We start from the raw sequence: 26,919 nt of genomic DNA, 5'->3' as shown, positions 1-26,919 counted from the left end.
TAAGCACCTTTATATAAATAATATATATTATATTAGCGCAAATAATTGCTTTTAATATAAATTTCAATGTAACACAAAACGGGTGACTGATGAACCTATTGATGAACAATAAGGTAAACTTGTCAACCATTTATCAATATGCACTGCATATAATTATTGTCAACGGTACGCCTAGTATTAGGTTAATTAATGCATAACCGTATACTAACACATTTTTTAGCAGTGTTGGTAGCAAATTGGCAGATGGTGGACTATATTTACCTTCTTCATCAATAGGTTTTCAGTCACCCGTTTCGGATAAACACCAAGATTTATTTTGGTCATAGTACTTTTCCTGATCTCACAAAACTCGTGCGAGAGGTGAGGAAAATTGAACCATTTTATTGATATACTGGAATCGAATAGGGTGCTAGTATTAGTTTAAAGATTTGATCTCATAAATAATTTGTATTTATGACTAAATTTGACATATTTCTTGTTGATTTGACTTATTTTTTGTCAATTTTAAGAGAATTTAGATCTTGTTTGTTAAAAGACACGTGTCATCATCTTGCAGTGACTTGTGGTACTATCTCACAGTGCGCCCCCCATTATTTATAACCCCATTTAAAAATAAGGTCCGGTTGCACAAAAGCTGGTTAAAAATTATAATCAAGAATAATTGAGGCTTCTCTGATTGGTTCTCGTGGAAATAATCACGATTGCAATTTAACTGGCTTATGTGCAAGCGGCACTAAGTGGCCAGAATTTCATCGGAGGATTGAATTTATTTGAATTGTAATGTGATTTTTGCCTAACTGTGAACATTACTATAGTGAGGTCCACGCTATAATGGCAGTTGTCGATTAGCAATGGTATTGCTATCCTTGTCTATCATTCAACAAAGCGGATAGCGCTATCTCTTTCGCGCTTTACTCTGTTGCCAGATAGTCTTCTAACAATGTATAATTAATAATTAATTGAAAAATATTACTTCTATATCATGAAAATTCATTATGAAATTATTGAAAAATATAATTTCTTGCATAATAAAATATAATTGATTATTTTAAACGAGAATGAACAGTTAATATTACATCAATAAACCGGCATCAGCTACCGTCTATAGAAGGCATTGACAGGACAAAGGACAGAGGATCGGTAACGTTTTTCTCCTATCTTTCTTCACTGCCATAATAACGTGGAACTCACTATAGTAGTAAGGATAAATTCAGTTTCTATCGATTTCCAAAAGATCCAGTGAAAATTAAAAGCAGGTTGATTGCTTATAAACATGTACACTTTTCCACGTTATGTTATTTGTTTATTTCGTAACAAGTTAAACTATATAGAATCAATCTAGATTAAACAAATAATAGTTTTTTACTATAAACTAGCAGGAAACCCGTGCTCCGCAAGGGTCTATTTTAAAACTTGACATAATAAAATCTTGGAAAATTGAAAAAAGGCCTATAACCATCCTCTGTTAATTAAGAATCTATTTGCAAAATTTCAAGTTAATCAGTCCAGTAGTTCAGTCGTGATGATGCGTCAAACATAATATTTTCCTATCCCGTACGTGTATAAGCCAGTTCTTCCCTTTATTATAATAATTATTGATTATAGAATAATAATTATATTTTTCAATTCAAAATTATGTTTACAGTAGGGAATACCGTAACATGTTACATGAGTAAGACAAATGAATTATGTTTCCATCTTCATTAATAGCCTAACTATTATGATAAATTCCAAGTGCATTGTTATAATTTTTTTATTGAAATATCATAAAACAGGCTAATTTACAATTAACGGTTTTACATCATAGTACTGTAGCTGGCCACAGTAAAACCGCCCACTTCGGGCGTATCGTTGGCGTAATTTTTACGCCAAAATAAGCCCTCCAAAGACACAACATCTAGAATCTTGCTCAACTTCTGTACGACATTTGAACATGATCTGTCAATTTTTTCTTGAGGAAGCATAGAGAACGCAGGAAACGCTCAAAAACCGCGGAACTTGGGCGTTATTCCAGGACCCTCTCAATACAACATTTCTATACCTCAGCTGAGCCTGTAAACCAAATTTGATCATTTTCTCTCTATTAGTTCTTAGAAAATGTGAGAAAAAGCAAAAAACCGCTAGGGAACGCTGGGAAAACGCAGTAAATCTTGGGCGTATCTTTGGCGTAATTCTGAGTCCTCTTAAGAATAAATTTCTAGACCCTTGCTGAACTTCTGTACGAAATTTGATCATGATCTGTCAATTAGTTCTTGTGAAGGCCTAGAAACGCAGAAGAAATGCTCAAAACCGCCGATTTTGGGTGGAACATAGGCGTCTTACCTTCAAGCGGAACTCAACTTTCATTACAACATTTTTACACCTCAGCTGAGCACGTGTACCAAGTTTGAGCATTTTTTGCGAATTAGTTCTCGAAAAAGCTGAGAAAACGCAGAAAAAAAGGAAAAATTCAGATTTTGGGCGTATCTTTGGAATTTTTTTTAATCCGTTCTTAGTGCGCCTTTAGATGGCCAACTGAATATATCTGCCGAATTGGAACGTATTTGGTAGAGTTTTAGTTCTGTTGATTATGAATGAATGAGTGAGTGAGTGAGTCAATGAATCAGTGCCATTCCACTTCTATATAGATAGATTTTCAGTTCTTCAAGATTTCAGTACGTCAAGTCTTCAGGTTGTCAAGTTTACAATTCGTCAGGTTTTCAGTCCGTAAAACTTTCAATTCTTCAAGTTTCCAGTATGTGGTACTTTGATTGAGTGTTCATCTATCTATCTGTGTGAAGTATCTATAATATATTCACTATAATACGCACTATATATTCATAATTTCTGAACTAATGAACTGATTAACTTGCAATCTTACATAAATATTCTGAATTTACCGAGGATGGATATAGGGTCATCCTCATTTCTATTAATTATCAGTTTTAATTGAATAAATCAAAATTGCTTTTGAAGGGACGGATTCAAGGATCCAAAGGTTCAAAGAACCACACACGTCAACCGAAGCTTATTGTGTTCCCAAGTAGTATGTTAGTCAGGCAAACCAATACCTATGTCCTTCACAAGAACCAGGAGTTTTTCCCTATACTAACATTCCATTCATCACCTGGTTGCAATCCTTGTCGCAATCCAGTGTAATATGCTTGGCAGTCTCTTCAGACTGATTAGTCCTCGTGATCTACGTGAGTTCCACTCCTGGCCTTCTTTGTAGGTCCTTCCGCTGAGGAAGGGGCGGCCATGTTTCCTCTAGAGGTGCGTGCAGATTTACGCGCCGCGAACATGAGCAATTCACTTTCAATCAGCTGATGCCAAGCTTTTTATATCTGTATCTTACTGTTTCTGTAAAAATACAGATATAGTCAGCTGATTAAAAGTGAATTGCTCATGTTCGCGGCGCGTATATCTGTACGCACCTTTAGACGCCCAGCCACCCTCGACTCAGCCTCTTGACCCACATTTGTGCCTGGAGTTTCACCCATCTCTGGTATCTTGGCTTTTTCTTTTTGCCCCTCCAAAACTCTGCAGGGTCAAAAGCCTCAACTCTCCCAAGAAGTTTTGCCTGAATTGCCGCTCTTCTTTGAGCAGTGGTGAGTTTTGGCCTCTCCACCCACAAACTCGTGAACTACGTGAGTTCCACTCCTGGTATTTTTGTAGGTCCTTCCGCTGAGAGAGGGGACGCCAAACTGCCTCTAGGGCGCCCGGCCACCCTCGACTCAGCCTCTTGACCCAGATTTATTGTGCCTGGAGTTTTGCCCATCTCTGGTCTTTTGGGTTTTTCTTTTTTCACTTGCGAAACTGCCCTAATGGGGCATATCCCGTGGGTGTGAAGGCAAGGCAACTTCTGGAGCTGCCTTGAGTTCCATTTTAGTCGCCTCCTACGACAGGCATGGATACTGTGGGTGAATTCTGGTTTTCAACACTTTCTTGAGTACGATGATCGACTCAAAGCTCCCCCAACCCCAAATGAATCTATTAATGAACGAATAAGCAAAAACTATTAATAAACGAATCCATGCAATTTATGATTCGAACTTTAAACAACAATAAATCCCAGCCAAACAGAACATTGTCCAAGTGACTCCTTTGCGTGATTGATGGCTCATGAATTGAAGGTTGAGGATTCGAGACTGATCAAAACACTTCTAATTTTGCTGAGAATTTTCAACTCTAATGAAGATTATCCACGTGATTCTGGCAGAATAATAAATAATTATTCTATTTCTTATATGTTTCCTGGACATTAGGAGATCTCATTTCACAACGTAAAATTTTCCTCAGTACAAAGCATGAGTTACCTGCTAGTTCTAAATATTTTGAAACGTACAATGTCTGTCAATATCGTAGTATACAATACATATCTTGGTAAAATATATACGGTTCTCGATTGGCATACAGGAAACTCTCAACGCTTTCCCTCCTCAGCATACCTGTTACATAAATAGTTGTAGAGAGATTAGTTTTAAATAGTCAAAATTGTTTGAATGGGAAGCATTTTTCTATTATTCATAAGGAATGCTGACAGTTTGAAAATAGCCTAACTTTTGAAAATAGCAAAAATCCTTTCTACCCATTGTTGGTGGTTGTATCTTAGTAGCGTACGATATTTGCACGGAAGTAGAATAAAGTGTAATATCGGGCGCGGTAGCCGAATGCACATACTTGGTTTATCGTAATTTGTGTCGCATGATTGCCTTTAGTGTACCGTCATTCAGGAACGGCTGGCGCTCCTTACGATAAGAAGGGCGTTTCTTTAGTATCGTGCAGGAAATGCCTGGGTGCGGTTCCCACCCAAAGACCGTCTCTTTTCTCTATTGATCAATATGAATTAAAAACTTGAATCTCTCTTGAAATCATTTGCAAAACTCCGATCTTACAAACTAAACTTTTGATAATGTAGGATTCGATTCTTAAAATGACTCGAAGAAATTGTGTCTACATACAAGTCTGTCAATATATTCCATAATTTCCACACAGTTTCTACACTAAACATGTAGAGGACACATTATAAGAAATTTTCATTGTAACTAACTATTGTATGTAATTGTAATTTATCTAATATTTCCTGTAATTGATGTAGTAGTTTTAGTTTTTTGGGAAATATCTATTTATTTGACTGAAACTGAAATACCAAACCGAACACAAAAACTTGCAATATCAATTAATTTATGATGAGGGAATGGAAAAGTATATAGGTACTCTGTTTCTTAATTATCTCTTTTCTGTATAGGGCTACTTGTAATATGAATAGAAAGAAAAATAAAAATCTCAGTACCCTTTTTGAATTATTTTATCACAACATGTTTCAACATTGATGCCATTAATTTCATATAACTTGAAAATGGCATCAATGTTGAAACATGTTGTGATAAAATAATTCAAAAAGGGTACTGAGATTTTTATTTTTCTTTCTGTTTCTTAATTATTGCAGCAACAAAAAATAAATAACAGAAGTTGACTCTGTACCCTACATATTATTGCTGTGTCTCTTGGGTGTAAATCCTCACAAACAAATACTTATATATTATTCCAATTGTTTGCATTATGCTTACCCATACTATTTACGGAATATTAGGTTGGGTTTATAATATCTATCATACTATTCCGGGCACTGATTTCTAACGTTGAAATAGCTTTCGAGAAAAAGACCTATCCTACTACTTCTATTTAAAAAGAGTTTAGCGAGAGATAACATTGTCGAGGTTCATGACAGTATTCTTTAACACTACTTCATTATGTACTATTGATACATTGAATTGATAATACAATAATGAATAAATTAATCAGTATTCGACTGTAACCCTCAAGTTGGTTGATTTCCTCAATGCCAAGATAGTCCAAATAAGAGATGGCCAACTTCTTTTATTCGAAGTGTCACTTCAATAATTTCCACAAAAAGCGGGGCCGCACAGTAATTTGAAGGCGAATTTAGACTATTAAATATATTTACGAGTGCAATGAAAGAAAGAAGGAAACTTTATTTTGCCAAAATACAAAATACAGAATCACTAGACAAATACTTTCATTTTAATAAATGCCAAACATTTTATAAAAAATGAAAAAAATCATAAATTCTACTAGTGTTCTCAGCTGAGGACGGGCACATTCATTCATTAGAATCGATTTGTATTGACTATTTAGGTAGTAGCCACTTTTAGCAGATCTTGAACATGGTTGTCTATCAGTCTGTTTCGATTGGTTGACCTGAGAAACTCCATGGTGGAAATGGTACTCTCACGAATATGTACGTGCTTCCGAACATTGAAACAATTTTCCAACCGAAGTCACACAGTTTAAAATACTTTTCCTCAGGCAGCCTACTCCAGAACTCAACACCAGTTTCCAGTATTTTCTGAAAGAGTGGGTCGCTTTGCAAGTCACAGAGCTCCAGCTGTAAGGCATCATTTTGCTGAGAAATGTCACATGTCAAGGGATTGTTGAATAAGAAAGGATGTGGTCACAGCTTATCAAAATCCAAAAACCGTTCATTGAATGTCTCCAAAACCAATTCAATTTCGGTAGACAAAAACTGAAATCAATAGTTGGGGAAAACTTTGTGTTGTGGAAAATGTCGCAGTACCACAAACCAGGCTGCATATGCTTCATCAAACTAACTTTTGGAAAAATTTTATTTTATGTTTATGAAATGTCTAGTTTTTAAAATAATCTTAAAGGTCTTTGGAGACGCAAAACAAGGACGCGAACCACCAGTTGACCACCTCTGGTCTAGATAACTGAATTTTTTTCCATATTTTACAGGTTTGAATAATGTTGAATGAAAAACATTACAACAAAACATTTCTACTACAATGAATGTAGATTATTTTATTTTGTTTGCTTCAAATAATAAAAACTTCTCAAGTTAAGAATCAATTGAAATAATTTACTCCAATAAATAATATAATTCAGGCCTACATAATAATGTTAACTATATAGCATATTATATCTCTTTTAAAAATTTCTACTCCTCTTTTTATAAACCAACTAACTTGGTGATCTCTTATTACTATTATTATTAAACATTTTTATCCATGACCTTCAAGTTATTGTAAGCCTACTTATTTTTATTTTATTGCTCAATTGATGAGTTGTGATTATCAACATGAAATTGTTTCACTAGAAATATCTTGAAGGCGAAACAAGTAATGTGAAATCCGGTTGCACAAGGGCCGGTTAAATTTTAACCGTGATTAATCTCACGAGAACCAATCAGAGAAGCCGTCTTATCAAAAAGGTGTTACAACCTTGTAAGGTTTGAAAGGGCCGCCATTACATTATTTCAAAGACATTACATATTCAATCATACTATTCATTATGCTGCCAGAGTGTGGCAGCACTGTTTTAAAAAGTCAGCTGGGCAACGAGGAGTTTTTTCTTGTTGTATAATTCAAACTCAACCAATAAAGATGGTAGCCTACTTTTACAATACATACAAGTTTTCATATTTATTTATTTCATTTCCATGTAGGCTAAGTTATAACAAACTGAACAAATTTTTTTCCCATGATGATGATGGACAGCTGCTTATTCAGTCTTGTTCTTCTGTTTCCAGTATTTTTTTTTTTTCATTTAAAAGCTTTCTATCAAGCACTTATTTGATACAAAAACTTTGGTTGAGATTATGTACCGGTACCGGTACTAATGAAAATTGAATAATATAGCGGGCAATGTGACGATGAACTTATTGTACCACAAAGGGTTGTTGACAATGGGCCTATGTATTTTTATCTCACTTTTCTCTGCCCGACCGCATTGTTTGTTAATGTATTGCGAGAGAATTCGCAATGTATTATAATAAAAAAAAATATTGATGGAGAATAATCAATTTTATTTAATCATGTTGTGAGTAGATCATATTTACACTATTGGTACCGTAGGTACTGATTCAGATTGTTAGGTGACGCCTCTTTCATAGCAGCAGTAACATTGATGAAACCCCTGATATGAAGGGCTCAAGCCTTTCCACGGCTAGACGTGACTGTGAAAGTTGTGGTGGAAATCGATAATGTACTGAATGACCCGACGAGTGAACTGTGGATATAACTACTCTCAGTTCGACAGCACTATTCCAAGAAAAGAATTACTTGGGGTAGGGGCGGTTATTGACTTTTTCGCCCCACTTGGATGTAATGAGCTGGTTTTCGTGCGTCATATGGAGGCCGAAAATGATTGTTTTCTGACCAGGCCGGTAAAAGTTTTATGGCCCTAGGGCTGTAAAATAACCTTGAAGTCAGCTGATTCTGATTTGATGTGAACGTGTTTACAAAATGGTTTATGAAACGGAATGAGTTAATGCTTTTACAATTGAATAAGTATTCTGCAATAAGATACTATCATTTTATTTGGATGAATAAAATACAGATAAGATATATATTATAAACTATTCAAATTCGATTTTCAGAGTAGGATACAACTTCTAACCTAAACTTCCGAGGTCAATGACAACAAGCATTGTTGACGTTGACATTCAGATTGGCCAAATTTCAAGTGTGCTAAAACAGCTGATCAAAAACTTCATTATTTGTGTTTATTATTCAAGAATTAAAACATTTTTAATAATATCATCTTATTGTCATTTGGGAGAATAAAAAGTATAAACTCAACCTCTTACATAATTGAACATAATCTTTTAGGTTATTTAGACAAATCAGAATAAAAAATAAAAATACTTGGACAATTTCCTAATATTCAGATTACCTCAGATTTGCAAGAGCTATGACCTCCCTGTTTTGCTTTCGAAAGTGCCTTATAAACAATTATTCTCATATTTATATTGTTTATTTTTCTGTGTGGCGAAAAATAACGTTCTCACCATGGGCAAAAATGTTTTTCCGGCTCTCAATCTTTTCTAGTCCTCGGCCTACGGCCTTGGACTTGAAAACCGATTTCGAGCCGGAAAAGTCTCATTTTCGGCCCTAGGTGCGAAATATACTATTTCAGCTACACACGAATTGCTCACATTCTTTTACACTACCTACGATCGTGTCCAATAGTAGTTTGAGTAATAATATAGCTATGGCATGCTGATAGCTTTTGAGGTTCCTTGCAACCGTGATACAATCAATATTAAAGAGATTATTCACAAAATGTGTCGCAATAAATTGACGCCTTTTTGAAACGTGCGCGCGAAGGCACTGACCAATCCAATTTTGAAGAACAGTATAAAATTATTTATTTCAAACCAAACTCATGATAGAGCTTCATATTCTTACAAAAATACTTATTATTATATTCTCGATTCCAGGGCAGTATTTTTAATTCTATTTAAAATTTTGTAACTGACGTTCAGAGTATCAGAAACAGATCATTTCGAATTAGTACAGCTGTGAACAAGGCCACTCGAATTCGATCCCAATTCCCAACGTAACCCAACTTACCCAACACATAACTTGAACATAATACTTTTGATAAATGTTAACGTCTTCCTTGTTTACTCTCTGTGTTTATTATCAAAACGATTGCTATTTAAAAGCATCAAACAAACTTAGGTACCTTTCTTTTACCATTGAAACATCAATAAACATTCCCTTTTAGGTTATGTTATTGATCTTCGTCAGTGCGCTTGCTGTCTGCTACTTCTCGCTTTGTAGCTTTGATGTTTGATTGTCAAGTCTAATTATTTTGCCTATATTTTGTTTTTGGCTTCTTTAGAACTGTAATTAATTTACATTCGCATTTGAAATTATGAATTCAATAGTCGGCTTACTTTTTTATCAAAAAGAGGAAGAACAGAAACCAAATGATGTGAGTATTGTCTAGTATAGTCAAACTGTGGTAAACAGAGCATTGGCAATCATTCAATCGAATCTAATCTCTAATTAGAACTTATCACTTTCTAAGTCTTTACCACGGTGAATAATCCTCATAAGAGTGAAAGTGAAGTTCCAGCTTTCAGTCTATTTTGTATCTCCTTGAAACACTTTTCATTGCGGTGATAAAATGTTTGTGTTGATCCACATCTATTAGCGGTTTGGTACTGTATGATTTATGTCTATTCAAAGAGATCAGGTAAATGTTTCATTTTCCAAGTTGCTCAAGTTTCATGCATTCCATTCTCAGGATGTTCCATATTCTATTCACCGTATAAATTCCTTGTCATGTAAAGAAATGGTTGAGTTGTAATTTCGTTTGACAGATGAATTTCATTCACTTGTTTTTTCAGGTAACATGACTCAAGGTCTTCGGGTAACAAGGATCCCATTTATTATAATAGCAAATATATATTATAAAAATCTTTAACCAACAATCTTTATTAAAGTCTAGCAGGTAACCCGTGCTCCGCTATGGTATTTTTTGAAAACTTGACCGAGTGGAATCTTGGAGAGTTTGTAATAGGCCTAGAACATCCTCGGTTAATTAAGAATCTATAGGCCTATGCAACATTTCAAGTTAATCAGTCCAGTAGTTCAGACGTGATGATGCGTCAAACATAATTTTCCTATCCCTTCGGCTGTAAGCCGGTTCTTTCCTTTATTATAATATAGATTCGATTTTTTATGACGTTTTGATAGGGCTTCGGAGATTCCAGTGAGGGACCATGGGGGCTATGGATCCGTAAATACTCCTATGTTTTATCACGGCATAGTTCTGCTAGTACCGGTACTTTAATTTTTAATTTAGATTAATTAAGTTACAAGTAGCCCTGAACGAGAAAGTGAACAGTATGAAAAGGCTTTGCAAATTACCATTAGGTAACCTATGTTTTTTAACAGCCTGGTGAAGTATTTGACTGTCACTTTTGATTATTAAAAACCCTTAGATTCTAACATGAAACTTGTATAGAGAAATCATGTAGGTAGTACAGTATATGTCTTGCAGGATAGTATGATGAATCAATGAGCTACAATCTACAGACTTTCAAAATATCCTCATGAAATACTGCATAGTAATTACTTTTTGTAATAAATTCTTAATTTGAGTATTTGAGACTGAAGACTAAAAACAAAATCCAACTTATCCAACAAGGTTTTCTACTTACATATCTCTCTAAAATGCTATTTTACGTATTTTTTTTAATTTCCAAGGGATAGCCCCCGGGCCCCGGAGTACTGGAACATAAGATTATTTCTAAAGCTACACAGTAGTTACTATCGATAATTCCAGTGCACACTTGTAAAGCATACCCGGCTTGACCATCGTCAAATGTCTTGACCGGGTATTGGCTTAGACTATCAAATATTTGATAAAAAAATGTGAAACACTATCAACATCTTTGAAGAAATTGATAGTTAACGGGCCCCTTATAAGGGTCTAAGTCCAAATGCCCCTTTAGACTATTAACATTTTTTTATTGAAGATCATTGATAGTGAAATATATATGTTTTATGAATTATTTTAAGAATCTACTCAAAAGTAAGACCCAAAGTCCTACTTGTTATACATTGAGACAGTACTTACACTTTGTCGATACAAGGCTCAAAATGCATAACAAAGTCAAATATAGGTTCAAACCAAGTTGTTGCAATTATTAACCCAAACTACATATTTCACTTCCTCAGTACAAATTATAAGTAAATTGCCATGGATCCAAATTCACGTTTATGAGATACAGTATATCATCATACACTAGACGAGACCCCTCCTTCTCTCTCAAATATGATGATTAATAGCTGTGTGTGATTCCCCTATATCATTGGCGTTGAGGTCTAGTTCCAATACTCAATAGCAGCTCCCTAAATTAGCCAGTATCAGTAATTCCATGAATTTATCCGCTTGCTATGCTAGTGTACCGTGCCTAACCTAATACATTCCCTTCGGCGATTTTCTGAATGGAATTCCACTTCAAATTCTGGTTTTCAGGGTTTGAGCCTAATGATATCCGTTGTACTGTCATGGTTACTGAAGGGTTGGTCAGTGAACAACCTTGGGTTTTAGAGGATAAATATTATTGGTTAGCGCCTTGAAGGATGTAATATTATTAGTCAAACTTATTCATTATCGAGCTAACAATCTGTTCATTCTGATAATCAATATATTTTCTTCATACCATAGCTATCACACGGTCACAAGGTCTTAATTGAATCATTGGATCATTAATGGGTGATTGGGTCGTCATTGTGGTGGCATGATTGGTTTATTCATCAGCATAAATTATTCTCAGTAACCAAACAATTCATTAAATCTTTCCCTTCAGACGTTTCATTTCAGTTTTTTTTAACCAGATCGTCAAATCATTTTTCCAAGTCTAATCTTAAAATTAAGAAAGGAATTGAAGTCCTGTTTTGAATCTGTTTGACTTAATATTAAATTCAAAATATAAAAATATCATAAATAAACAAGTTAGCTGATGTTGCATCGTCAAAATGACGAATGTTCAGGAATCACGCCCACGGGATTATAAAATATGCTTAAGAATCAAGGGTTAACAATCAATTTTCAAATAATCTGAGTAGCCTACAGTCTCAGCTATATCCTCATGATAAGTCTGCCCATGTTAAGTTTGGGTATTTTCAATAATGAATTGAGTGTCAATATGGCTTACGGAATAGAAGAATGATCCATCATCACGTGTGAGCTAGTGTACTAGTATACAGAGTACTAATAGTACTAGTACTAGTGTTCTAATACTTTATACAAGATCTATTTCCTGGAGGTACCTACACAATCATGTGTAAATGGCAAAATTGTACAATTACTAGGACACAAGGATTATAATATATTTCTTATAACATTTATCATAAATACTTTCAAACCTTACAATCAATCTTTTCAAAATTATAATTGTATGTATCAATAAATCTCTCAGTACGGTGTTTGCAGGGTCTTCTTAAATTTTGAGAATTATTGTAAATGAGGTTGATTTACAATTTACAGGACTTTTTGACCTTCTATTTGATAATTATTGTAATGATCCACAAATGTGCGGAATTCGCTTGTGTTTCCTTTATTAAAATGTGTAAATCATTTAGATTTCTAATTCCTATTTGTTATTTTTTCTTATCCTTTCAATTTTCAAATTGTAATTTTAAATTATATTAGAGGAATGTTTTTTTTGTTATTTAATATTGTTTTCATGGAGTGCGGGTTTCAGCTCTGTGCCTGCCTCATCCACACGATGTAGGTCTATTCCTTGTTTTCTTATAATATGAAATTGAATTTGATCGATGTAATAAGTGACCTGATTTGCAGGAATCGAACCGGCTTTTCCGAGGAGAAAAAAGAATCCAGCCCTGGCGCACAGGACACATGAGATCCTGGCCACCTCCGACGGCTGTGCTTCGGATGATTCAGCTGCTGATACAGCCAATCTCGATCGAGCACGGGTGAGTAGATCAGTCGCTTTGTCCACATAAAACATATCGAACAAGATTTATCGTGGTTTGGCCACTGTTACTCTCCACAGAACCCTGCAAGCCAAATTAATCTTACTTTAGGTAACGGAATCGATGTGTTTCAGGACAGGTCCAGAGCACTCCTTGAAACCTTTACCTTTTTTCTCATCCACTATAGATGTTTTACAACCTACCAATCTAATACTTTATAACCTTAATTTATTAATCAAGATTGTAGACAACGGATATATGCCAACTATATATTTCTTAACATGGCAACCATATTTCAATTTATACTGTATATGAAACAATTCATTGCAGTGAGTCTATGTATAAATCCTCTGGTTTAGGAACAATCAGACTCCATCGACAAGTCAACCAAAATGTTTCTATGCATATTATCACCATCACACATTCAAAGAGGAAATAATTATTTTTAATACAACTGTTTTAATAATTTGCCTTATTGAGCTAGTAGGATTGCATTTTTTCAGTGAATGTTTTCATTTGTTACATATATTTTAAAACAACAGGTCGATTGAATAAACACTAACAATTGCTAGTTCTAAGTAATTTTCAAGCAAATGCTTGGATTCAAGTCAGCTGTATAATATTATTTGTATAGCTACAACTAATGACTTGGCGATATTCACTAGATTCGACCCAATATCACCTTAATTGATACCAAGAAGATGGAAGATTGAAATAATGAGATATTCAATTATTTTAAAATCCAGCAAGGTTGCTTAGAGTGAGCAGACAATCCTCAAAATTAAATTGGTTATTTCAATGCCTTGGAAAAGAATAGTAGTAACTGAAATGATGTAGTGTTGGGGCGATACTTGAATTAACTTCAAGAGTTCTTCATTGAGCTACATTTGTATTTCTTCTAGAAATAGTCGACCCTTTCGCAAAGTGTGATGCTAACTCAATGATAAGTAAAAGGTTCAAATTGACTCGTAGGTATTTGTTAGCGAATGAAAAAATCATCAGGCCTTCTAATAAAAAACTAAAACAGATAGAACTTAATGGAATAGTTCACAAATATATGATCAACTGAGCTTGAGCAGTAAAAAAATCCAACAAACTACTAAGTAATTTCTCATAGAATCAACTCCAGTCCACTCACTCATCACACTAATAATTTAAAGAACCTTTAAATAGATCTTTTTTTCAAAAAACCATTAAATTATTTGAATGCTTCACATTAAGTCACACATTGCTTCAAAGTAAGCCAAACCTTGGTCCTCTTTGTGCCTTTTGCGATTATTTGATTCCTTAGATAACAAAGAGAGATAGAGAAGGTTATTCTATGACGGTATCCACTCTTGACATTCCATCTAACCTAATTCAATATCTATCACTAGCGCTTCCTTTGAACGTTCTGTTTGAGGTAGCTATGATTCGGTTACATGAAATTTATTCAATTATATGGCTGCAACCAATAGTCTAACACAATCCCCTCTGTTGTCACTCTATAATGAACAATATTCATTGTATTGTTCGTCAGTGTGTTATGATATTTTCAATGCACCCTTAGCACCCTATACTGATTTTTCAATGAAAAACCAAGTTTTCATGGTACCTTAATTTCTGTTTTTAAAAAATAGTTTTTTTCAGCATACGGAGCTCAGAATCGTTGATATTCATATCGTTCGTTTAGTCAATTTCTCAATAATTAATGGGATTCTCATTTGATCAGAAACTATGTCGCAGTGACGAAATTCAAGTCCAATTACTCATCATGATTATATATCCCAACTACTTTATTGAAAATTGGTTGATAAGAACGGATGAAATTATTCAGTTCGATAACTCCATTGATAATAGACTACACTCAATTGTTTTTAATATAATTAAATACATTTTCAACTCTATATAGAATGTTTAAAGAGACTTATAAGGATCTTTGGTGATTTATATTCGAGGGATGCAAATAAGGATTTATTCTGCTTTATTTTGTGGAACAATAATATTATAGGGTATTTGTGGATGTCTACTGAAGAACAAAACTATTTTATGTCATTTTTCACTCAGTATTGTACATGTTTTGTGAGTGTTCCACGCCATTATCCATGCATCCTGAATGTTCGCTTTCGATGTTAATGTAAAGTGTGATATTCCTGTGTGTTTGTTTCTAAATGTCTATTTATTCATCACATTTACTCATATTCTTGCAACTTGTTCACTTGAATCTGTAATAAAATTCACCGCACGATTGTGCTTAATCTGAAGATCATCTAAGCTATATGGAAATACATTTTTGAATGCTTATTATGTGTCAATGTATTTATCATATCATGGAATCCTTCATTATGTTCTGTGAGTGGATAATTATGGTGTTCTGATTGTATGAATATTGAAAATCTGTTCAGTCAATTTTAATTCGATGTGTTCACTCTTCGTTTGATGTTTGCTTTTAAACAATATGCACTTATTACATGGTATTGATTTATTTGTTTTCCTGATAATTCATGCAATACATCAGTACAACAAACCTTACACAACTATAATACAGTACAATATACATATTTCTCAATTTCTTCAGTTTTTCGATTATGCTTGAGCTTCTTATGTATCCTATCTCCCATATTTAATATTGTCACCTTGAAATATTCCTCTTTCCTCAATCCTTTTATTGTTATCATTTCAATTTCAACAAACCATTTAAATTTTCTTTATACTATTTTCTTTGTTTCTATGTTCTGAGATTGTAATGACGGAGAATTCGAGCTCCCAAATATTTCCCTTTAATTCTTCCACTTCATTTGTCTCATTAAGTTACCCCTCAATTATGTTCCAATCATCAAAAGGAATTGATGTAAAAGTTGAAGCTAGATTTATAGCACACTTTCTGTAGATTTAACATCAAAATATTCAAACAAAATAACATCAATTCCAATTTCAAATTTCAATGAATATGCAAATTGCTTGCATTAGGTTTATCATGTAATAAACAATATAAAGACATACTCATTCCCGAATCTTATAGGAAAGTAAGTAAATATAATATAAATCCAATATAAAATAAATCATCACAGCAACTAGATGCCGATTGCGGTTTTTGTTTATAAATTTGTACCAGCTTGAAATTGATATTCTATATTACGGTATGTATATTTTTCCATAGACCAATAATAATGTTAAAACAATATCCTATAATAGCTCGTCTCATCATGTTTAAAATATATCAATATCGTCCTTCAATTAGCAGCAAATAAATCATAATGAGGTAACAATCACAAAGAGACAGATGTTATTGACAGAGATAATTTGTTTTTGAAGAAATTTGTCTCATGAAAAATGTTGGAAAGTTGTTTTCCTGGCTTTCCATAAATACTTTTTCAGATTAACAAACGTATTCACTTCCTAGTATTGGTCCAATTGATGCTTCATTAAATGATTCATGGTGAGCATTTTACTAACAAATTTAAAAAATAACTGAATGATACCAGTACTGAGAGCTCTATAGAGGGTAATTGCTGTAGCACATATTATTTCATCAAAATCTTCACTTCCCAAAAAAAGAGAAGAAAGCAAAGACGTTATTGATAGAATGGGATGAAGACTAAGTCTGAAGGGATTCCCTCGATATACCTCAGACCTGCCAGTTGATATTTATTATAAATTCACATAGTTTTTTGGTTTAAAAAAAGTTCTCAAAAAATTGCTAGCTTTGTCCTTATTTTTACTGTTTTCTAATTTGTATAAGTAGTTACGACGAACATTGAGTTCAAAACTGATCTTTACAATTTTTCTTAAAATAAATATTTTTAAAAAAGTATGCTACATACTCTTACATCAAAACAAAAACTGTTAATCGATGAAAATGGAACATAGTGCTGAAACTATTTCTTGATTGTTCTGGTTTGCCAACCATTGTTTAGTCTTTTTGAAAGACTTCAATATTTTCAACTTAACAGAAAGAGGGTTCTGTAGGCTATAATGTGAGAAATATTTTTTTTCACACATGTATTAAATAGTTCATGATTGTTTTATACAACTAATTCCCCATGTAACAAAATTTTCAAAACAGCTGATCAATAATATTATTGGAACTTGTCACATGGATAAATTTGTAACGAAAATGGGACCTGAAAAAGTAGCCTACTGTTCATTATAGTAAGATAGAAATCATTTTGTTAAAATGGTAAATCCTTCAGTAGAGTTAAAATTCAATTTTCCAAGGATGTTAGCAGGAGGGGGCTCTCTAGCTCATCATGTTTTGTACTTTTATGAGGCTCGGTTTGCATTGGTAGCCTATGGGGGCTTTATTATTTTCTTCCTTTGGTTAGGTCAAATGTGGTCCGAGTATAGTTTGATAGGTTCATTTATCGTTTTGTTTGGTTGCGTTAATTCTTTTGATGAGTTGAATTCAGCTGGATTATAGTTTCATTACAAACCGTATGGTTATGGTTTATTTTAAGTTGGATTAGGTCAAATAATGTTTTTGATGAATTTAGTTTTTCCAGATTATAGTCTCTTATTTCTGGTATGGTCTCATTTTGCTTTGCCTGTATTGCGTTTGGTTAGATTATAGTTTTGTTAGTCAGACTTTGTCAAGTTGGGCTATCCCTCATTATAGTTTTGTTGGTTTGGATTATAGTTTGTTTGGTGGGTTCAAGCCAAATTATGATTTAGTTTTGACAGGTCTTGTGAGGTTTGGCTCGGTCAGATAGTCAGATTATAATTTTGGTAGAGAGGATTCAGATTAGGTTGGTCTAGTCTTGATCACAATCTCAATGAGCCAGTTAGGCTAGATGAGGCTTGAAAATGCTTCAGTTTGATTGGATTATGATTTTGTTTGATCAGTTTATCATTTTGTTTGAATGTTCAAGACATATATGAATTACTTTGATAATATTTGTAGGTTAGATTGGTTAGGTTAGACCATATTATGCTTCCACTGAGACGGATTGGAAGTCAGTTTGATTAGTTTATTTTCTGTGTACTTGGTTCACACCAGATTATGATTCAGTTGAATTTGTATCTAGTTAGTTTTAATACCAGTTTCATTTCCAGTTAGGTTGGGCTAGGCTAGATTATGATTTAGTTGGGTTGGATTGAGGTTAGGTTGGGTGACGGCCACAGCTGCAGGGGAGTGTGAACGGTGTATGTGTGTGCTGTTTCAGTCGGGAGAGCGAGGCGGGGCGAGACAGACTAGGCGCAGCAAGTCAGAGGGGCCCCCGGTCCAAGGGCCTCCCGTTCAGTCTGAGTACCGACTGCGTTACGGGCTCAGCCCCCGAGCAAGGGCCCGGCCTCGTGTTTCGCGCAGTGACTCCGATCCTTGCCGATTTGACAAGGACACTGACCAGTTAGTGGTAGGAGGACACTGCTCAGCTTCTCTTACTTTCCTGCTTGTTCAATTACTACTAGTCTTTAGTGCCCGGTTGCAAGACAAACCATCTACCAACGAATGTGACTCGTTCATACTGGTGTCCTACACCGTTAGATTTTTTATCACATCTTAGTGCACTTGAAAAATACTCTACAAACTTCGTAGTGTCTTGAAAAATATTATTTAAACCATGAAAACTAAAACTAACTCCCTCCCATCCCCATCTAACAAAGTTAGATGGGGAAGTTATTATTATAAAGTTATTATTATAAATAATAATAAAAAGACTTGTTAATACTGCCTTTTTACACTGTTACTATTTATTTCCATTCATTCCTCACATTTTAGTGCTCTATCTTGAAATTAATTAGTCTAATTGAAATTAGTCTATAATACATGCAAACCATGCCTTGTACATATGTTATCCCTTTGAAACAAATTTAAAGACTTAAAACAGACTTATTTATATTGAGTTCTTAAATTATCACTTATCATTTCCTATCCACTTATTGTCTATTAATTTATCACATTTTAGTGCGCTGTCTTGAGTATATAAAACAAAATGAGAACCATGTTAACCATTTATTAAAAAAAAATATAAATCTCCAACAAAGGTTGAACATCGTAAAGATACTGATGTTATATACAGTTAGATCAGTATGATGAGTTCGGCATATCTATAGATTATATGTTGGCATATTTAGAGTCATATTTCTAGATTTTCTTTTTTTATTTGCCTTATTAATCTTAAAAATGCCAACATATTATTTCACATACTTATCCTTATCATTATTATTATTTTTTATCAAATTTTCACTGCAGAATATTATAATAAAGTTATGACTGTCAAGTGGTCTTAAGCGCCGTTGTGCTGTAATTATTAGCAATTGTATGTTTATACTGTAAATATATATATATATATATATATATATATATATATATATATATATATATATATTCCTTTTCACATATTTTACTAAGATTTGTAGGATATCTTTCAGTATCATTATTTCCTTTAATCAAACCAGTATATTTTAACTGTTTGATTTAGTCCGACTCCTCCCTGCACACAGACAAATCATCCACGCAGGGAGTATATCCATTATATTATTGTTATTGTTACACTATTATTTTTTAAATATGCTTTTTGATGGATAAATAAATTTGAATTTGAATTTCATTAATTAAATATTAGCACACTCTCTTGAAAAATATTTTATAACGCAAACTTATGAAGTTAATCTATGAAACCTTGTTAACTTCATCTTGGAAAATCCCTATGAAACAAATTTGAAAATTTCAAATCATGCAGGTGAAAAATAATTCCCTTTTTGATAATTCAAATTCTGCAAATATATTCTATGAATTTCGCAATAACTTATCATCATTAACATTCATGTTAGTTTTGAAACTCCCTTCAAGAAATAATTATTTTATTTTATTTATATCTCCTTTGTTTATGGAATTCCTCGGATTCATTTACTGTATTGCTCAACCATTGCTTCAAATATTCTTCCTCCATCCTTTTATATTTTATCATCCAGATCTATTCAAATCCTATCCGATTAACTTATATCTGAAACACTATAAAACACACACAAACATTTTGTCTTCACTTAACACTAGAGTAATAGCATCAACAGAGTTTCCATCTTGAGCTTGTAGAATTTTTTCAGCTGGAAGAATAGCTACACTAAAAATAATTATTTCTGATATTTAGATGAAATGAACTCATAAATATTTAAAAACATCTATTGAAATATTTCACCATTTGCTTTTAATAATTGATTAGTAGAATGACTATTAAAAAATATATTTGATTTTAATTAATTGATAGAGATTCACATCTTGCTGGATAATTCACACATGAGTAATTCCCAATGAATGGCTGCCAACTCAGTATAATAAAAGTTATACCAAATAATAATTATTCACACTACAATTATTCTCTTTAATTTAGAACTGGACATCTTGAGAATTCAAGATGATTGTCGCAAACTGTTGTTCGTTCAAACAATTTCTTACATTCTATTTTATGAAATATTACACAAATTATATTTTTGCAACCGGCTTTAGTACTTTCCTTGTTCTTTTTATCGTCTGTTCATCCTATCCTAACTCTGACATTTTATCTTTTTTGTGAAAGATCAGTAAAATAAAAATGAAATAGATTCATAGATACAGGAAATAACTATTGCAAGGAAGTTCTTATTGTCATCAATAAATTCGGTAACAAAATATTTCTTTTCATGTATTTCAGTAACTCACTAATTAATTTCACCTTATTCTAATCATTATTCCAAAGATTGTAAAAATCCATTCTCATTAATTTTCTTGTGTTTTTTTTACATTACAATGCATCATTTTTTCAGTTTTTGGTAAAATAATTATCTTGATTAGACGGATCATCTATTTCCATATTCATTTTTAATGTCAACCTAGATGTTCAATTATTTATCTCGTTAGGCACGTATATTTTAATCACTTCATTTTATCTGTATCGCCTGTATTTTTATCTGTCTAACCTTATCTTAATCGCTGATCAACCCTGGCCAGGGCTCATGTGAGCATAATCTTCAGCTAAAAATCTGTTTGGATTATATACTAATATTGATTTTTTATAATCAACATTCGTCAATTGTTCAGTAAAAGTTATATCAATCACATTATTTGAGATTAACTCGCGAATCTGATCATTCATTCATCCTGATCCTCACTCATTTACTCTTCCTTCTTATTTTTCCCAACCTTCTCTATCCTTCACGTTTTTCTTTCCTATTTTTCTTTTTTTATCTGCTTGTGCACACAGCTCAGAAAACATTTAGATAAAATGGCTGTTACACAACTTTCTTTAATAGCAGGATATTACAGGGGGAAATTAATCGACACTTACAAGCACCATAATATACATGCCTTTGCACCTTATCAGAGCCATTATCGGAATTGGTTGAAAATACCGAGCACAAATTTTAAGATTAGCTAGTTAGGAGGCTTGAGAAGACTTTCAGTGACTTAATGATCGACATTAGTGTCACCTATAAGTAAACTTCGTTCAACGTTATTTATGTGACAATTTTCAAATGTAGGTTCTACACGCCTCAGACGTCGATTGCTATGCAATTGATGATTTTAGATTTTTCAATGAATTTATATTGTTAGTGCTTAACAGGTGTACATTTTTGTAAAATCTTTTATCCCAGTGAAACTTTTGAAGAGGTTGGAAAAATTCATATTGTTCTAGGGAATATCGTTTAATCTAAAATGAAATCATTTTTTACAAACATGATTTGCCGTTTACTTTTCGAGGAAAAGACAAAAATATCCTCAGCTCTCATGCATGTGCTAATGAAAACTTGCTTGTATCGACTGGAAATAAGTATAATAGACTAAGTATATTTCATAGAGGTATTTTTCTAATTCATTGAATAGTAAACCAATTTACAAGTATAGTAGTCTGCAAACATAGAAAATGTCAATCAACTAATAACTCAGCTAACTGGATTTGCTACATAAATTATACCCGCATTTAGGAATTTAACAAGAGTTACGCAATAACTTTACTGTTGGTGAAGCCTTGCAAGTGTAATCTTAAAAAATCTGAAATCCATCCTTTCAAGAACAGGAAATTCAATTTGGTCTTTTGAGTGTGAAAACCTGTATCGTTCGTTGAGCTCATGCTCTCAAAAATCATATACAAATCATAGTATATTATACATAGTAATCATACAAACAGTTTTATTTGGAAATGACAATTGGATTGAATCAATGCTTAGTCAAATGAGGCTGCATAATCAGTATTTTCATACTATTCCAGGTGTGGAAGAGAACACATCATTTTTGAACTGTTCAAAATTTGAAATTCTCATTATATGATAAGAATCATTTTTGAAGAATTAAAATCTGTACGATGAGTGACCCGTATGGTTGAAAACCTATGGATTGACACAATTTGATCATCATACAGTATTTAGTTCAATGTTTGAAAATATCAAGAAAGCTTGGACTGAAAATATACAAGTTAATGCACCATAATCATTCATCAAGCTTTAATAGATTGATGGAACTGAAATTTCATCACCTTGAATGGAAGGAAGACAATAATGTAATTACTGTCAGTTTCCATTACAGTAAAATCATTACTGTACTGATCTTCATTTTAGAAACTATTTCTTGTTATCCAATAGTTCATTTAAATTTGTAGCCAAGTAGTTTCCTTAGCAATATTATTTGATATATATTTCTGTGAAACTTTATGCATGTTGCACGCATTCATGCTACCATTTATGTTTCATTTTCATTAGCGATGAGGGAACAAACTACTAGTCGCTCCAATCGCTATTCCATTCGTTCTATTCGAAAATAACAATCATGTTGTAGTCTAGAACAGAGTAGTCCAAATTATAAAGTGTAAAGACTTATCTTACCTATTTATTCAATTTGGCTTATCCAAGATGTATCTGTATTTTCAAGTAAATATATTTCCATCCACTGATTGAATATGAATCAGAAAAATACTTTTGAAAAGTCCTATTTGAACGAGTTATGTGTTTTACATAGCAAATAATAGTATACCATATTCTTCTATAATGATAGCTTCTCTTTATCTCTGTTCTGTATAGGGCTACTTGTAATATAAATATAAATAAAAATAAAAATCTCAGTACCCTTTTTGAAATATTTTATCACAACATGTTTCGGACATTTATGCCATTTTCAAGTGATATGAAGTAAATAAATAAATACTGCTGGAAGATTCTTATTTTGATCATATGTTAGTGTATTCATATGTTTTTATGAACTAGGACTGTAAATTTTGGGTTTTAATTCGCATGATTCTATCAAAAATGGGGTTATTGGTGTCTAATTGAACACCAAAATTTACAGTCCTAGTTCATAAAAACATATGATCAAAATAAGAATCTTCCAGCAGTATTTTTTACTTCATATCACTTGAAAATCGCATAAATGTCCGAAACATGTTGTGATAAAATATTTCAAAAAGGGTACTGAGATTTTTATTTTTCTTTATATTTATAGCTTCTCTTGTATGAATATCGCGATATGAATGTAGCATTAATTGTATTCAACTTGTTTCTGTAAGCATGATACTGATTTTACGGTGATTTTTTCAGATATACATAAACATCAATATAAATAAAAATATGAATCTGAGTATCCTTTTTAAATTATTTCGTCACGACATGTTTCGGCTACTAATGTCCTAAAGAAAAAAAGACAGTTAACATCAATATATTTCTGTATAATAATAATAATAATATCGAGTGATTATTAGTATATTTCAGTACAATTCACATTCTGATGAATCATTTGGAGGAATTCTTTATGAATAACTTCTTCACAATAACTTGTACTTCGTGAGAAATGGGTAATTGATTTATTAAGTAGATTTTAATTAAAGTCTTATATTAAACAATTCCCAGGCATCTTCTATGTTACGAATAAAACTTGCTAGATTCAAATTTTAAATTTTGATAATTTGATGAATAACAATATACTAAATTTTCAATTATTTAATTTCAGATTATTAGAAGCTCCTATTTTCTCTACTAGGAACTTAAGTATTTTTAGGCTTGTCCTAAACATATTCTACAAGAGCAGATGCAAATAATTGATTATCTATTGTTGTTAACAGTTCAAATTAGATTTTTATATCGTGGTAACCAAATATAACCAATAGTCGTTGCATATAATCAAAGGTAAATTCCTTGTTAATTTTAAAACAGTAGGTACTCTCAATTCTTTCATATTATCCTTTCAGAAACCCTCCTTCAAAGAGGTAGGCTATCTTTGGTATGCTTGGAGGTATCCTTTCCTTCTAAATCTTTCTTCTGTTTGATTGTCATTTAATCTTAATATTGTATTATTATACTGATAATAAAAAACAAATTTCCTCATAACTGAAATGTATATAATTTATATTCTGTAAGGTTTTAACTAGATTTCCAATTTATACTTTTGGATTCTTGTTGTTTATGTTTTATATGAGTTCAGATAACAAGGTTTTCTGGAAAGTCAGCGTCAAGTTATATGTTTATTACTATCATTGAAATATTATTTTATAATCTGTAGAAAATGCTTCTCTTGGTGAAACAAATAGAATACATATTATAATTTTAATATTATTTCATTGAAATTCAATATCCAGGTAAGTTACCTTTTTTGAATATACAATAGGATGTTATCCATACTTATCAGTTTTTCGTTCCATGTCTGGCACATGTATGTAGGCCTACAGTTTAGCTAGCAAAGAGTGATGTTGAGAAAAAGAGAAAATATTTCAGCTCAACTATACTCATTATTGTTTTGAAATTTTCTGTTTTTTATCTATTTCTACAGGGCTACTTGATAGGTTTTTCTATATAATTACAGTTACCATAATATATTGAACTAATTTATTCCTTACCGGTGCAAAAATCTATTTTGAGTTTGATGCCAAGCCTTGTCTAGTTACGAAGTCTGACTGTAGGATTCGCCACTTGTGACGCTGCGAGCGCCTGTTATTGAATTTTGACGCGTTTTCTGCTCATGTGCCGGGAACGGGAAAACTGGAGCTCAGTTCCTTCTGGGTTGATGAGATTACATTTTGTTCTGGCGAGTTGCTTTCTCTTCTCTTCAGATAACAACATTCATTTGTCAGAGCATCTCATATTGTAATGGAAAAACTCTGTGACTTAATTTCTACAAAACTGAAATATTCTGTGGAATATGCTCTCCTCATTCACACAGTTCGAAGAACTTGCCGATAATAGATTATAGGTTAGTAACTGAGTGCATTTTGGTGTCTCGCATATTATGCAATTCTATTGATAACAGGTGGTCCACCTTTTTATTGTACCTTTGTAGTTTTTGGTAGCTAATTGTTGTACTGAAACATCTCTCAAAGATGATAAATCATTAAAATATAAAATTAAAAACTAAATGGTCGACTTTTAAGTGCCACACTAAAATATCGATTTCTGAAGTTCTATGCACGTATGTAGGACGGTCATTCTACCCACTGATTGCGTCACTACTTCTTATCACGACTACACCTATGTACTATTTATTCTGTTATATTTCATTTAGAACTCTATCCTTTACTTAGTTCATGCTTTGAATAATTGTTTTTATACATGATTAAACTTAATATCTCATTCATGAGATTTTCACATCAATAATATTAAAAATGTTGTATATCATCAAATAGATCATAATTTACATTTTACATAAATAATGTGGGCGGAAATAGTGACAGATAATAATTGATATTTGTAGTATACTTATTAATTGCTTCATTTTTAATACAATGGTAAGTATAAAATTCTGAATTTTTTGTTGACCCCGAATTTTATTCACATTTCTTAGATCAGATAGGTAATATCATTGTTTGTTTTGTTCAAAACAGTACTTTCTTCACAATGTAAAGTTGAGTAACGTCAAATTACCTATTAAAAAACTCACCAATAGAAGAAGTATTAAAAAGTGAACTTATTAAAGGATTATTTATTAGGTACTATGATTTTCTTTATATATTCATAATCCAATGAGGTGAACTTTTGTAAAAATCAATTTTGAATATTTAAACTTGCTAGTCCCTGATATGTTTTGGTAAATAGCAAATACCAAAAGTTTCGTGAAAGTGGAAAGCCCACTCTCTACCAACTGTTTAAGTGTCATTCAACAAGTGGTACTAACTTGGAGTGAGTTCTTGCTCGATATTGTTAGGAACTATAAATGGTTCCCGGGAGTATAGAACTTCACTAGAAGTGAAGTTGGATTTGAAACTTTGATCTGTTCTACTTGAGTATATTTTTCCACCAATCGGAATTCACAGTAAAATAATTATAATAGTGTCAGTAAAGTGAATTTCAAATATCTTGAAAAGAGTTTTTCTTTGTGATTGCTGTACTCAGTTATTTTTGTTCCCATATTCTCTCCAATTTTTCTCAATATCTATACTTTCTCAATTCCAATATAAAAAAATCATTCGCCATTAGAAAATGATTTGAACACAGCTCAAATATTCTATATGCTGCCTATACGTCGTGGTTGCTACACTTGTTTTGAACAATTAAAGATAATGCCCACATATGAGTGACAGTGAAAGTGACGAACACAGTGAAAATATGATTTCCATGAGTTCTGATTGGACTGTTCCCACTCAGCATGGCCGAGCGAGTATGAATAGTCCCATTCTCCCATTAGAATTTATGGAAATAATATTATCACTCTACAGGTCACTGTCACTGATATGTGTGAATCCAGCTTAAGTGTGTAGGTATGCTACCTCTGAATAATGTTTCCATCAAAAAT

The 26,919-nt window shown here is 32.7% G+C and overlaps 1 protein-coding gene across 15 annotated transcripts in view; it reads left to right on the top strand.

Annotated features, from left to right (window-relative positions):
* LOC111049332 (nuclear protein MDM1) overlaps nucleotides 1-26,919 on the top strand; it is a 116,344-nt gene that overhangs the window by 46,568 nt on the left and 42,857 nt on the right. For 8 of the 15 annotated variants that reach the window (XM_039442593.1, XM_039442590.1, XM_039442592.1 and 5 more), the window contains 2 exons: nucleotides 13,126-13,259; nucleotides 18,401-18,589. In XM_039442593.1, coding sequence (XP_039298527.1) covers nucleotides 13,126-13,259; nucleotides 18,401-18,589 — 323 coding nt within the window. Of the gene's footprint in view, nucleotides 1-9,962; nucleotides 10,006-13,125; nucleotides 13,260-18,400; nucleotides 18,590-26,919 lie in introns of those variants that run through there. The other 7 variants (XM_039442598.1, XM_039442604.1, XM_039442603.1 and 4 more) reach the window with 2 other exon arrangements.

Source organism: Nilaparvata lugens, chromosome X (genome assembly GCF_014356525.2).
Source record: "Nilaparvata lugens isolate BPH chromosome X, ASM1435652v1, whole genome shotgun sequence".
Lineage (NCBI taxonomy): Eukaryota > Metazoa > Arthropoda > Insecta > Hemiptera > Delphacidae > Nilaparvata > Nilaparvata lugens.
Note: the sequence above shows the minus strand (reverse complement) of the source record. Positions and strands in the feature narration are given on the sequence as shown.